The 12,718-nt window shown below is 39.7% G+C and overlaps 1 protein-coding gene across 1 annotated transcript; it reads right to left on the reverse strand.

Annotated features, from left to right (window-relative positions):
• Positions 1-3,075: 3,075 nt before the first annotated feature.
• Positions 3,076-10,731, reverse strand: LOC308101130 (transmembrane protein 150A). Its single transcript, XM_080450487.1, has 7 exons — positions 10,366-10,731; positions 8,683-8,730; positions 8,514-8,579; positions 8,319-8,386; positions 8,088-8,218; positions 5,263-5,446; positions 3,076-4,930 (listed from the first exon to the last, which is right to left on the reverse strand). Exons 1-7 carry the CDS (start codon positions 10,428-10,430, stop codon positions 4,722-4,724), a joined length of 771 nt encoding a protein of 256 aa, XP_080306613.1. The 5' UTR covers positions 10,431-10,731; the 3' UTR covers positions 3,076-4,721.
• Between the last annotated feature and the right edge of the window lie 1,987 nt (positions 10,732-12,718).

Genomic DNA, 12,718 nt, shown 5'->3' on the forward strand with positions numbered 1-12,718 from the left:
TCACCCTAACAAACTGTAGATATTGTCGCGCTACTCTTCAGGGTGGACGCGAAGAAGAGATGATATTCATTGTGAAATGATTTTTTTTTCCTTTCTCATAATGTATCTTTATTATCTGTAATTCCAGGATGTATATTACCTTATTTCAAGTAAAGGGTAAGTGCTTTGCATTAAAACCTGAGCCACGTGTTGTTCTGTTTGCATCTCATGTACATATGGGGGGTAATATGGGTAATCTGTACATTAGTTACTGTGGTGACATGGCTTTAAATAGTGCATTTTATATTCACTCCTTCACTGTGTGCACGGTACCACCCTGCTCATTGGGAGCAGTTAAAGTGTCTTGCTCAAGGACACATTGACACAAAGTGGGTAAGAGCCCGGGATCAAACCCAGGAGCCTTATGATTCCAAAACGCCCTCCTGAGTCCCTGCCGCGGGAGCGTACTCAAGTTCCCTCAGCCCTATGTCCTCCCATCCAAAATTAGACCCCATGTTCCCTCAGCCCCATGTTCCCTCAGATGAGTACAAATGAGCTGATGTATTTGCTCCTGTTTGTTTGTTTGTTTGTTCATTAAACTGTCTGTCTGTCTCAGATATCTTTTAGCAAGATATCTCAAAATTATAGACAGATTTTTACACAGGCCAAGGAAAAACTAAAATCCACATGTACTAGTCCATATACTGCAATGTGCGCAGTCAAACTATATGCAGACTTTTGGGTTATGCGCTCGCTATGTACAGTTAGGTTTTGGACTGATTTAATCCTGTTGGAGTGGTGTGTGTGTGATAACCCGATCATTTATGAACAGACGTGGAATTGTTGCCACCCACAACCATGAGAAGTTGATGTTTACGCTGTTTCAGCTAAGCTATGTGTGCTAATAACACAACCTGGATTCGAACATTGCACGCGTCAGTCTGCGTGGTAGTGCGGAGATGGAGATGATATCTAAAGCGCCGTCCCGCTCATAGAACAGTCCTTTATAAGTTTGCAGGCAGCGTCTGTCTTGGCGGCCTCTGGCGGCGTGGGTGTAAAAGCCAAGTGAAGGCTGCAGATAAAGTCCCATAGCCTGCGGGGCTGTAACATGACAACAGAGCCCATAGGCCAAACTCTGGTGTTAACACAAAAACGTCAAACAGCTAAAATCTGGGGAAAGTGAAAAACAGGCCACTGTCTGCATATACTAATGGCCATTGCCTGTGTGCAAGTTCAGATCAATTGCTCAACCCACTGAGGAGAAACATGCTAAACAGACAGAGGTTTCCTTAATATATAATAGGATAGGATTAAAAGAGGGTGGCAATGTCATGTCACAAAAAGTACATTTTGAAAACGGAAGTTAAACAATATCGACCCAGTCCAGCAAAAATTAATGATAATGTATTGATAAGCCCTAAGCGTTTCTTCAGTTTAACCCATTAAAAAGCCTGTAAGCAGCACATACTGCAGTACCAAGTCCACACTTTTGAGCTCGAATAATGTCCTGTGTTGTAAATACAGTTCACACCCACATAAATGTTTCCATTTCCTTCTGCTGCTATGTGTTACTAAAAGTGTTGCATGGCGAGTGCTGACGGTGCCATGTCATTATTCAGACGGCCCATTATTCCGACATCCCTTAACCCTCAGGTTACACTGCATGCCACACATGTTACAATGTTGCATTATAAAGCACATTTGAATGGCCAGACAGACAAAAAAAAATACTTTAAATGCATTTATCATACAAAAATAATCATACAAATAATATCAATGTATTTTTTTCCCCCAGTGGAAATGTGTCATACATTCGCTTAGTCTGCAGTTTTAGTGTTGTCACAAATATACGTTTTTCAATGCATATACTGAATATTTGCAACACATTTGCTGCAATATTGATACTATACTAGCCATGCCTCCTCCTACGTATCTTATTGTTTCTGCATAGTGGACAGGTGTGCGCACACACAGCCAGAGAACCACCTTTTACTGTTATTTAGCACCATTTACAGTATATCTAGTGTGAGATATGATCTACTGGTCCACACATTTCAACATAAAGTTGATGATGAAATTTACCACTTCTGTAGCTGGTCACTTCTCTATCTTTTATCTTTTTGTAATCAGTTTCCTCCCATAACATGAAAAAAGGCAAGTATCAAAATATGAGTTTCATAAGCTATGTGCAGTACAATACTGTTTTGTAAAACAGACCATAGGGGTCTTGCCCTATAGATTATCCATCTATATAAATAACACATATGAGGGCTGCTATAATTAATATTCCCAGGCTGACTTGTTTCCAGTCCACCCATGATGTGAAGTTGGTGATAAAATTGACCACTTCTGTAACATATTTTTTTGTATCTTTTGTCTTCAGTTTTCTCCCATAAAGAGAAAAAAGCTGTTTCATATGCCTGTGCAGTACCATACTGTATGATTTGCAAAACAGACTAATTTACAATTTAGGCATTTAGCAGAGGTAAGCAAGGTAAACATATACCTGTACATCAAATGCATAGAGACAGTGATCAGCCTCAGTAATCTATGATCATAGGTCAACCAAGAACCTAGCATCAGTCTAAAGTAAACTTTAGAAAGATTCTTAGGCATTATCTATAAATCATTATCATTCATATTAAGTACAACATAAACTATATACACTTTTGCTTGAATGGGTCTACATTGTTTAATTCACTGTTTTCAAAATGTGCTACTGTGGTGGTTGTGTTGGGTAGTATTTTTTCTTCGCTAATATGTCCGATTCATGCATATTTTCAGTCCAAATAAAGATATCTACAATATCTTGTGACTGAGGACCCCCAGGGGTCACGGACCCCCTGTTGAATACCCATATATTAGGGTGTCCCTGGTTCATCTGTCAGTCAAGGGGTCCTTGGCCTGAAAACCGTTGAAGACCCCTGCACTTTACCAATGATAACCAATGAGCTAATTTATATTTATTTTAACATTGATCTGTGCTTCAATCTAAGACAGGTTTTCATGAAGGTCCATGAAGGTATTGCATGTGGTCCCTGACCATGCATTTAGTAATGTAGGAAAGTGACGATTTTTTGATTTTGATCATTTAGATTCCCTCTAGTTGAGCGTCAATGCCATTTACTGGGAAGTTGGAGGTCAAGAAATTCCACAGAAAAGGAGTTAGAATCTCAAGAAGTTAAAGTGCACTGAATTGCCTGGTTGAGTCACTATTAGGAAATGTGCCCATGTAATTGCATGTGTTCTTGCTCATGAGTTACCATCTGTATATCAGTTAACATGAGTTCAATATGGAAGATTGGATAAAGTAAGAGAACAGAATAAGGGTAACAGTGAGAAAGGAATAGATCAGTGGCTCTCGACGTTTTTTGAGCTCTCGACCACTAGCACATTTCAGTTAAATTACTTAAGGGCTTGATGTAATTTGCCTGCAACAAATTATATCAAGCCCTTAAGTCATTATTTATTTTCAAGCTTTTCCCCCCACACCACTTTTATTATAATTATTATATATTTTACGATTTTCTTTTACCAAGGTGTTAACTTAAAGGACGTGCAATCAACTCATTGTGATTTACGTTCCAAAGTCATTGGTCTCATGCAGGTGTCCATTTCAAATTCCTCCTATTAATGCACAATCAAAAGAACCTTCGAGCTGACGTCTAGCAACCTCATAATGGATAGCATTAAGCCAACAACACCCATGTGTTGTACTGAACTTGGAACAGTATGTTGCTGGTGAGCGCTTTAGCGTCAAGACATTCTTAACTGAACGTCATGTATGTGGTCACAAGCAGTGAAACAAGATTTTCTGATCCAGTAAGTACTAAGTGGCTGGACACGCCTGAATATTTCAACAGCCGTCATACATGAACGACCGTTGCAACATCAGATAAGACAAGAACATATTTGCAAGGTGGGGTTCACACATTCCAGTGAGGTTCAAATTCTTATGTGAAAATATGATGGTAATGTGTTTTATTATGAGTTTTATTATGAGAATGAGGAAGCCGTAAGTAATCAGTCCAGTTCGACGGTGCTTGAGACAACTATTGTTTGATTGTGTTGTGACATGTATCTACCGTTAGAGGATACAAAATATCCATCCTGTGTTAAACAAAAACCCTGAGATTCTAGAATATCTTGCTTAATTTGAACAAAAGGCATACTAATTAAAAAAATATAATTGTTATACTCTTTGCAGCAAAAACTGATAACATTGTTACAACATCTGCATCATGGCTGGCATCTTTGTCTCCTTTAAACATTAAAAATGTAATTAGAAAGTGCCAACAGTAACTGGAGGTATTTGAGGAAATATCAAAATATCTAGGCTGAGCCAGCAATGACGATATGCATTTAGAAAACTATTCAATAAATTATGTCAACATATTATACCATCTAAATTCCCTTGATTTCAGTATCTTTGTGCTTTCAAGGCAGAAAGTAACAGAAATCTAACCATGATTTCTCTACATTTTCCAGACCCCACCAAATAAGTGCCTTGAACAATTCAAATATATATATTCATTGTCAACAGTATTAGGACTGTGGAGAGACACTGGTGCGCATCATGTGTCGCATAAATCCAACAATGCCAATAATGATGCACGCCCAGCTTTCAGGTGTTGAAGACGCAGACATCAACATAGTCATGGTACAGCCATTTACTTCTCACATGTCTCAAAACATCCAACTGCTGTACCGGTGTCTGATCACAGTGCCCTGGTAGCTTCATGTCAGGACATTCCCATTGGTTGCTGATTCAATATCAAAGGTTTGTCTTCATCTTGCCTCGCCAAAAGATTTGCGAGCATGGCCGATGTAAAGAAGCAAAACTCCACACTGTAGCTGAGCTCAAACAGCTCCAGATTGACGCTGAGCGTCCATTCAAATACAGCAGATATGTGCTGGGACAAGTAATCATCCTGGGCAAACAACACAGTGTCTGGAGGAACCATATTAAGGATGTATATGACAGCTGTTAGTTAGTGCAAACCTATGCAGTATCTGAAGATATATCCTGAACCAATTAATAGATTATGGATGACAACAAGCCTTTATATCCCTTGATTTATAGTCTAGTCTAGAATATACCTTTCCTTAACAGGTCACGCCATCAAACAATGCAAATGTGCAAACAACTTATTTAAATGGAAGCTTACAAGTAGGTGGGCAGCCTTGATGTTTTCTAGCCACTGACCCATTGCACAATATTGATGACTGACGATTTATGATGGATACATACTTGACTAGCCCTAAGGCTTAAAGAAAGGATACAGCAGGTGGTAACGATGACTTGGATTATGGTGGAAATGATGCGTAATGGGTAGAGAAACTTCTCGAATCCTGTTAGCACACACTTCCTAGTCAGTGCGGTGAGCAGGGTGATGTAGAAACAGATGCACATGAAGCTAAGAGCTGCTCCCAGGAAGTGTAGGAGGGACAGGTTTTGGTAACCTGGCTGTGGAGCACAGGAGACAAGACACTCATTAACATCTGGACACCTTTTGAATAGGTTTCAATGGGCTCCAATTAACCTTAAGCTTGTTTTAAACTCCAACAAAACAAAATGCATGGTATTTACTAGGTCTCCAAATATAAATCCCTTTACTGATATTTACACTCTTAAAGGTGAACAAATTGAGCTGGTCACATCTTATAAATACCTGGGCATTTGGCTAGATGCCAAACTCATTTAAGGTTCATGTGGAGAACCTAATCAAAAAATTAAGAGGACAAATTGGCTTCCTTTACAGAAACAGGTCCTGTTTTTCTTTTACCAGCAGAAAGACTATTGTTCAATCTGTAATAATGTCTGTATTTGACTATGGGGATATACTGTATATGTATATGCATGCTTCACTCTCCACACTGAAGCCTCTGGAGGCAGTCTACCACAGTGCTTTGCGTTTTATTACTGGCGATGATTATCTCACCCATCACTGTATTTTATATGATAAAGTGGGTTGGCCATCTCTCGCAGTTCGTATAGAGAAACATTGTATTTTATTTATTTATAAGGCCTTGTGTGGTAAACTTCCTTTATATCTATCCTCGCTTTTGGAACCAAAGGTTACTGGACATTCAACACGTTCACAAACACACATTAGATATACCAGTCCACGTAAGAGCAGTGAACAAGGAAAGACTGCTTTCATGTATTATGCTCCACACAAATGGAACAAACTTCAGGACTCTCTGAAACTGGTGTGATTGGTCTCAATAGAGAGACATTTAGGGTGCTTCTTGAGGACACACTACATAGTGACTGCACCTGTTTCATGTAACACTATGTTTATTTGCATCTGTGACATTGTAATGTGATTCAAATGTTTGTTATTGTTTCTCATTATATATGTATTTTATATGTTGTTATCAGGGCGTCCTTGAAAAAGACGGGGAGACTCCTGTTACTGAACAAATACTCTATAGCAATGATTACTATCAGAATATAGTGCTTTAACCTTTTAACAAAATACTTTTTGTTTTAACCCAAAAATATCACTTACCCTACCTTTAACATATGTACGTGCAAAACTACCTGTACAGTATGTGCCTTAACCAGTGTTCAGTGTGAAAATGCAGACATACTGCCACTATTTCTTGCATTGACTTTATTAATACAAATGTAATTTCTGACTTTAGGCGTTGACTAATAAGGATAACAAACAGATCATTTACTAGGTTTTAATTACATTACTAACAATGCCACTTTTCAGTCCGTCCTGTTTGAATATGGCTAAACAATGGCATGCCTTTATCTTCCTAGGTGAAAGCCCTGACACAATGACGGCGTCAGACGCTCACGTCAGTGGCGCTTTCAGGGTGCCAGGCCCTGCTGCAGTATCTGTCTCTTTGTTACAAACTGTCATTTGGTAGCAAAGCAAATACAAAGCTAGATTGACTTCAACAATCATGGACCTCCCAAATAGTATGACGTTGCATGTTTCATTGAAGTGAGAATTCCTAAGCATACTTGTACTGCTGAGAGTAACACTCAAGGTGTGTCCTAAAGAGTCTATCAGCAGGCTTAATGTGAACACAAGTAGCTATTTTGAAATCATTTATGTTTTAAAAGTTCAGCAAATTGTGAAGTTTTGTATTTCGTGTCCAGAACCATCATTATTGTTACCTCATCCTTCTTATCCAAATATAAACTGTATGTGTAATATAATTTCCCTTACTCAGGAAATTCTAAAGGTATTAAGTCATTGAGTGTGTCTGCTCAACTTGTTAAGCATGTATGTCATGTGTGATGACGACGAGATGACTATGTATAGAATCTGTTGAGCTCACTTGAACGTGAACATGGGATGTGTGTGTTGATGAGAATGTGTAGGTTATTTAACCCATTCAAACAGGGAAAGCATCTGTGTCATTTTAGATTTTTGCGTTGGCTATTCAAAAATAGCAGATCTACAATTTCACGCGAGCTTGTACATCTGCTATTTTTGAACATTTTTGAAACATCTTGAAAGTGCGAGAACAACTGATTTAGAAGGGCATTTGTAGAATCGGCCTCAGGTCTTATTGGGATAAAATTCAATCTGATCTAAGCTTTCTGTGCATGGAACTCTGGAACAAGGTCTTGTTTTCTTTGGTCATGCTCTCGGCCTCAACAGACACATAAAGCAAACAGTTTCCACCTTTGTTTACTTTTCAGACATGTAGGCTATACTGCACAATGGAGGCCGCTTAACTTTATTGCTCATCGTCCAGGATATGATATATTACCCTTGATAGCAGAAATTGCTCTCAGTTTTGCAACTGCTATTTAGATTTTCCTAATCCTATAAAATGCTACTTAGTATTTGATCGATTCATTGAAATTTGTATTGACAGAACGTCCATGTACATGTACATGACCATGTATATGTACATACTGTACTGTATGTCAAAAGAATAAAACACAAAAAAAGCAAGAGAGCCCTTTTCTATTGTTGTCCTTGGAGTGCAAATGTGTGTGTAAACTGAGTGACATGCGTTTGGCAGAAATATAATCCATAACAAATACATTCTAACAATTTTAACATACTAGACAAGTAAAACTGTAAAGGTTGGTGTGTATGTGGATTGAACCATTTGACATATGAGCTACTCACATTGCTGTTTCCGGCTACAAATGACCCAGTAGATGCCACCACACCAAAGGCCAACGCAAACCTGCTCAGCATTGAATGAGCAGCATTTCGCTCCATGATATGGGCATGGTGGAAAATACTGAACACCAGAACTAAGACATAGAATCAAAGTTAGTTTTAATGCATATCATTCATATCATCATGGAGTAGCCCATGTATTTTTGTATACAGTATCTTTAGTCTTTCACTCACAAAGGAAGGAGCCAGCACTGATGGTGGCAGTGAAGAGGGAGTTCTCTGGAAGGCTGGTTCCACTTGAGCTGAAACCAGTAATTCAATAATTGAATCAAACAATTATTCCCATGTTACAGTGATCAATTCCAAGAGGAAGTGGTGGCAGGTGAAATGTTCTGGTGCTCATTTACTTCTCATTTACAGTCTAATTACCTTATCGTGGGGACTCTGCAACATCCCATTGATGAATTTGTTCTGCAGGAATTCCCAGAAAAGTCCCTAAAACAGAAAAACGTTTTTACGTAATAGCTTCCAACCCCATCATTAGTCCAATGAAAGTCAACTATCCACTAGATTTCCCATGAAAGGAGATGGAACTCACCAGTTACCGAGGGAGCACACATGATTGTTTTGGAAGGCCAGGCCATATCTACGAGAGAAACAGAAGTACAAATCCTGTACATTAACAAATTAGAAGCTAATACTTCAACCTAGTGTGTTTTTTCATTGGGATATTTATTATAATGCAGACACAGATTCTTGGAAAAACATCATCTTCTCTATAATGAAACAATGGAGTAATACAATTTTAAAAAAGTGGGACCTCTGGAACTGAACTGAAATTTCCATAGACTTTCTGTGGACTTTGGGTGCTGTTAAAGTATTGTATGGTATATACAGTATAGTGTGTACTATGGAGCAATAGTGTGGTGTGCCAGTGATTAATCACAACAAATTATCTTCCCCAGTCATGGAAAACATTATGCAGCTTGAGGCACAAAGTTCCCCAACAACACAGACCTGCGTGTAAAAACAAGCAACTGTATGGGTGTGGTTGACAAAGCAAGAGAACACAAAGTAGAGCTATGAAGAAAAGTAGTACCTAACAATCATACTTTATCATCATAGTAAACCAGGATCTGTCTTTACAAGCAACCAGCCAATGGCAATAAGGAAGGATTCGTATTTTTGGCTGTTAGTCAATAATCACAAACTGGTTTATGATTTATCGTCATCAGTCTGTAATTGAAGTTGGCTGTGCATTATGTGTTGAAATGAGAGGCAGGTTTAGGAGAAATCTGTGGAGTTGTTTCTTAGTTGTGTCATCGCGCACCCTTCTGTGCAACAGGCAAAACTTGTTTTGTTATTATGCAAGAGCATATTGTCAAATAGTTTGCAGGTCAAATAGCTCTAATCAATCTAAGCTTTGTCATATAATTACATAATTACAATTATGGTCACAGTTTCCTAAATTGAGGAGTACTGCCGATTACAAATTACAATAATTTCAAAACCTGTGAGATTGGGGCAGTTCAACTGTCCACTGCAGACAGTAAACTTCCGTTAAGGTGGCAGAGCCTGGACATTGCAAAAGACCTAAGCTCTTTCGACAGTGGTTCAAGTCTTCCCCTGTGTAAAGTTGCAGGCGTTGACAGATTGTTCTATCCTGTCAGACCCAAGATGGAGAATATTATGATTAAAATAGAACCCAAAAATAAGAAAATCCTCTTCTGATGATCTGAATTCAACAATAATAAATTAATATAATTGAGACACAAAATTACACTGTATGTTTGGCAAGATAAATGTTTGCTAAAGTATGAAAATTATAGATTGAGAATCTATAGAACAAAGCTTTTCATCATCCCCTGATTCATGCCAGGTAAACGTCCTTTATTTTTGTAAATGAAGGCTTAAAATAAGTCAAACGCGTATTTATTGAACATCTGTTGGACATCTGTTGAAAATTTGCATTGTAGTTATTACAATGTACTGAATGTAGAAGGAAGATGCCATGTTAATTATATAGTAACAAGGCAAAATATTTTTTTTATTATATTTAAAGCTGCTGTTGTTATGCACTGTTCTTATTTATACTATATTGTTCCATAATTATGACAAAAATACAGCATGTTTACCACACACACACACACACACACACACACACACACACACACACACACACACACACACACACACACACACACACACACACACACACACACACACACACACACACACACACACACACACACACACACACACACACACACACAGTACTTACACAGTCCATGTTCCGATGAAGGACACCAGGGACAGAGAGATGGGGAGGAGAATCCAGACGACCATGTCCTGCTGGAGAGTAAAAAACAGCAACAAAAGTCAAATATCCACACGCTGACTGCGTTTTGAAGTCTCTGCCAGGGAAACGTCCTCAGATGTAGTCACTGTTATCAGTCACCGGAGTAGCAGCACAATAGAAAAGATCTTGTCCCTATAGCAGACGTAGTTGTGCTGGTAAAGTTTCAAAAAAAGTTACATAGTTCTACTGCGTCTTCCCTCACACACAGAATACATTTCATCTAGTAAGGAGGTGCGTTAGGCATACTGAAGGCATTTCCTCCTCTCTGTCTCATTCTCAGCCACTCACAATGGAGCCGTCGGCACCACCTTGTTTTGTTAAGTGACATGTGAGGAAACACACTGTAGGGTGGACCCTCTTTCTTATTGACTCACTGTTTGTTTAATGCTCCACAGATTGACTCTAAAGCATCTTAAGTCCACGGTTGCATTCTTTGCGCCACATCACTTGTTTTGACAGCGGGAATTTGGGCAAACAAAAATGTGGATGTATATTTATGCTTAGTTTGGGTTTGAGCAAAATAGTTTGGCAGTGAGCGAGGTTTCAGTTTGGAAAACTGAAATGGTAACAAAAGAGAGAGTGGCAGAATAGCAGTTCTGTATTACTGTAATGTTTTTTCCTGTGCCTCAATTAAATGTTGATGACATTTCAAAAAAATATAATTTCATTTACCTATAACTGTAGGTATATTCTCTTTTTAGTGTAACGGAAGGGTAAAGTAACTGGTAAGAGAACTCAATCACACACACAACTCAGAGACAGAAATCTTTTTTTACTTGTAAAGGTCCACAGGGAGTCAACAAATCTGGCAAGGAGAAGACCCGGGTTAACAAGGTCCAGGTAAGTAAGCAGAGCTCAAACACACCATAATAAGATATATGGAAAAAGGCTGGAATGCTTGACACTGCACACAAAGATGAACTGGCACTAGAAGGGAACACAGACTAGGAAGGGAAGGATAATGAGGGACAGGTGAAACTAATCGGGGTGGGGTAAACACTAACCCAGGTGGGAAACACACAAAGTCAGGAAGTGGAGCATCCAAGGAGGTGAGTATGTCAAAATAATGGTCCCAGATGATGAACTACCAGGGGCCTAGAGGCAGGAACCAAGGGACTATCCCTCACAGGTTTGGAACGTGAGGTGTATCCTCATGGATCTGGGGAGTCTGAGTCACATGGTCACCAGATGAATCACCTTAGAGACTGCGACAGGCGTCACAAACCAGGGAGCCAGCTTGCAGGATTCCACACATAGGGGGAGGAGGTCATGGGTTGACGGCCAATCTCTCTGACCAGGCCGGTAGGTGGGAGTTACGGCACGCCAGCATCCTTTTGTAAGCGGCCAAGGTTCAAGGTTCAAGGTTCAACTTTATTGTTAACAATACCATTTACAAGTAAAAGGCACGTGAAATTTATTGTGCGCTAAAAACAAACACAGCAGCTACAGGCCAAGCTTCTGATGGGCCCGGAAAAATAATGCCTGGAAAAGGGGATGGTAGCTGTTTAGGTGGCTGGTAACAGTATAGGTGCACTGAAAGAGAGAGAAACTAGTAGAGCTCGGAAAGGTACTGTACCCAGATTAGATGTTTGCTCCAGGTGTCCAGATTCTGGTTGACAAGGCAGCATAGACCAGCTCCTGGTTAAGCCTCTCAGTCTGTCCGTTTGAGAACAGAGCTAGGAAATTAACTGTGGCCTCTGGTCTGACACCACATTCCCTGGGACTCCGCCTTCTCTTTGGTGGAGGTAAACTTAGGTAGAGGAAAGAAGTGAACCATTAGTCTGTTCACCATCGTTAGAATGGTGGTGTCATCTTCAGAGGGGGGTAACGATGTGGCGCAGTCCGAGGAGATGTCAGGCCAGGGGCGATGTGGCACAGGGAGCGGGCGCAGGAGACCAGGAGGCGGGTGTACACATGAGAGGAGAAACAGGAGGTGTGAAACAAATATATGGCCTTGGAACGATAAGAGGCAGGAACAAATAGCTGGGAGAGGGCTGCACTGATGCCACAAAGACAAACGGGTTCAGCATGTCTCAAAGAACGTCATTCACCACAGGGCCTGAAACACAGCTGTCGGCTGAGTTCATAGTCTTAGCCGGTTTGTACTGTAGTGACTGGTAAAATAAATAAATAAATGGATGACTCATAGACAGAAATCTTGATTTTAAAAAAACAGTCTTCACTGGCAAAGGTTCTGTACAAAGGGAGTCAGTCAAACAAATCTGGAAAGGAGAAGACAAAGGCGAGGTCCAAGTAAATAAACAGATATCAAAGA

This window comes from Gymnoscopelus braueri (genome assembly GCF_963280865.1).
Source record: "Gymnoscopelus braueri genome assembly, chromosome: 14".
Taxonomy (NCBI): domain Eukaryota; kingdom Metazoa; phylum Chordata; class Actinopteri; order Myctophiformes; family Myctophidae; genus Gymnoscopelus; species Gymnoscopelus braueri.

What these genes read in the sequence shown, in the direction of transcription:
- LOC308101130 (XM_080450487.1), bottom strand. Translation starts at nt 10,430, where the DNA reads ATGGTCGTCTGGATTCTCCTCCCCATCTCTCTGTCCCTGGTGTCCTTC. An exon ending in TTCATCGGAACATGGACTGT is followed by an intron (nt 8,731 to 10,365) that starts GTAAGTACTGTG and finishes TTTCTCTCGTAG; the next exon opens with ATATGGCCTGGCCTTCCAAA. An exon ending in GTGTGCTCCCTCGGTAACTG is followed by an intron (nt 8,580 to 8,682) that starts GTGAGTTCCATC and finishes TTTCTGTTTTAG; the next exon opens with GGACTTTTCTGGGAATTCCT.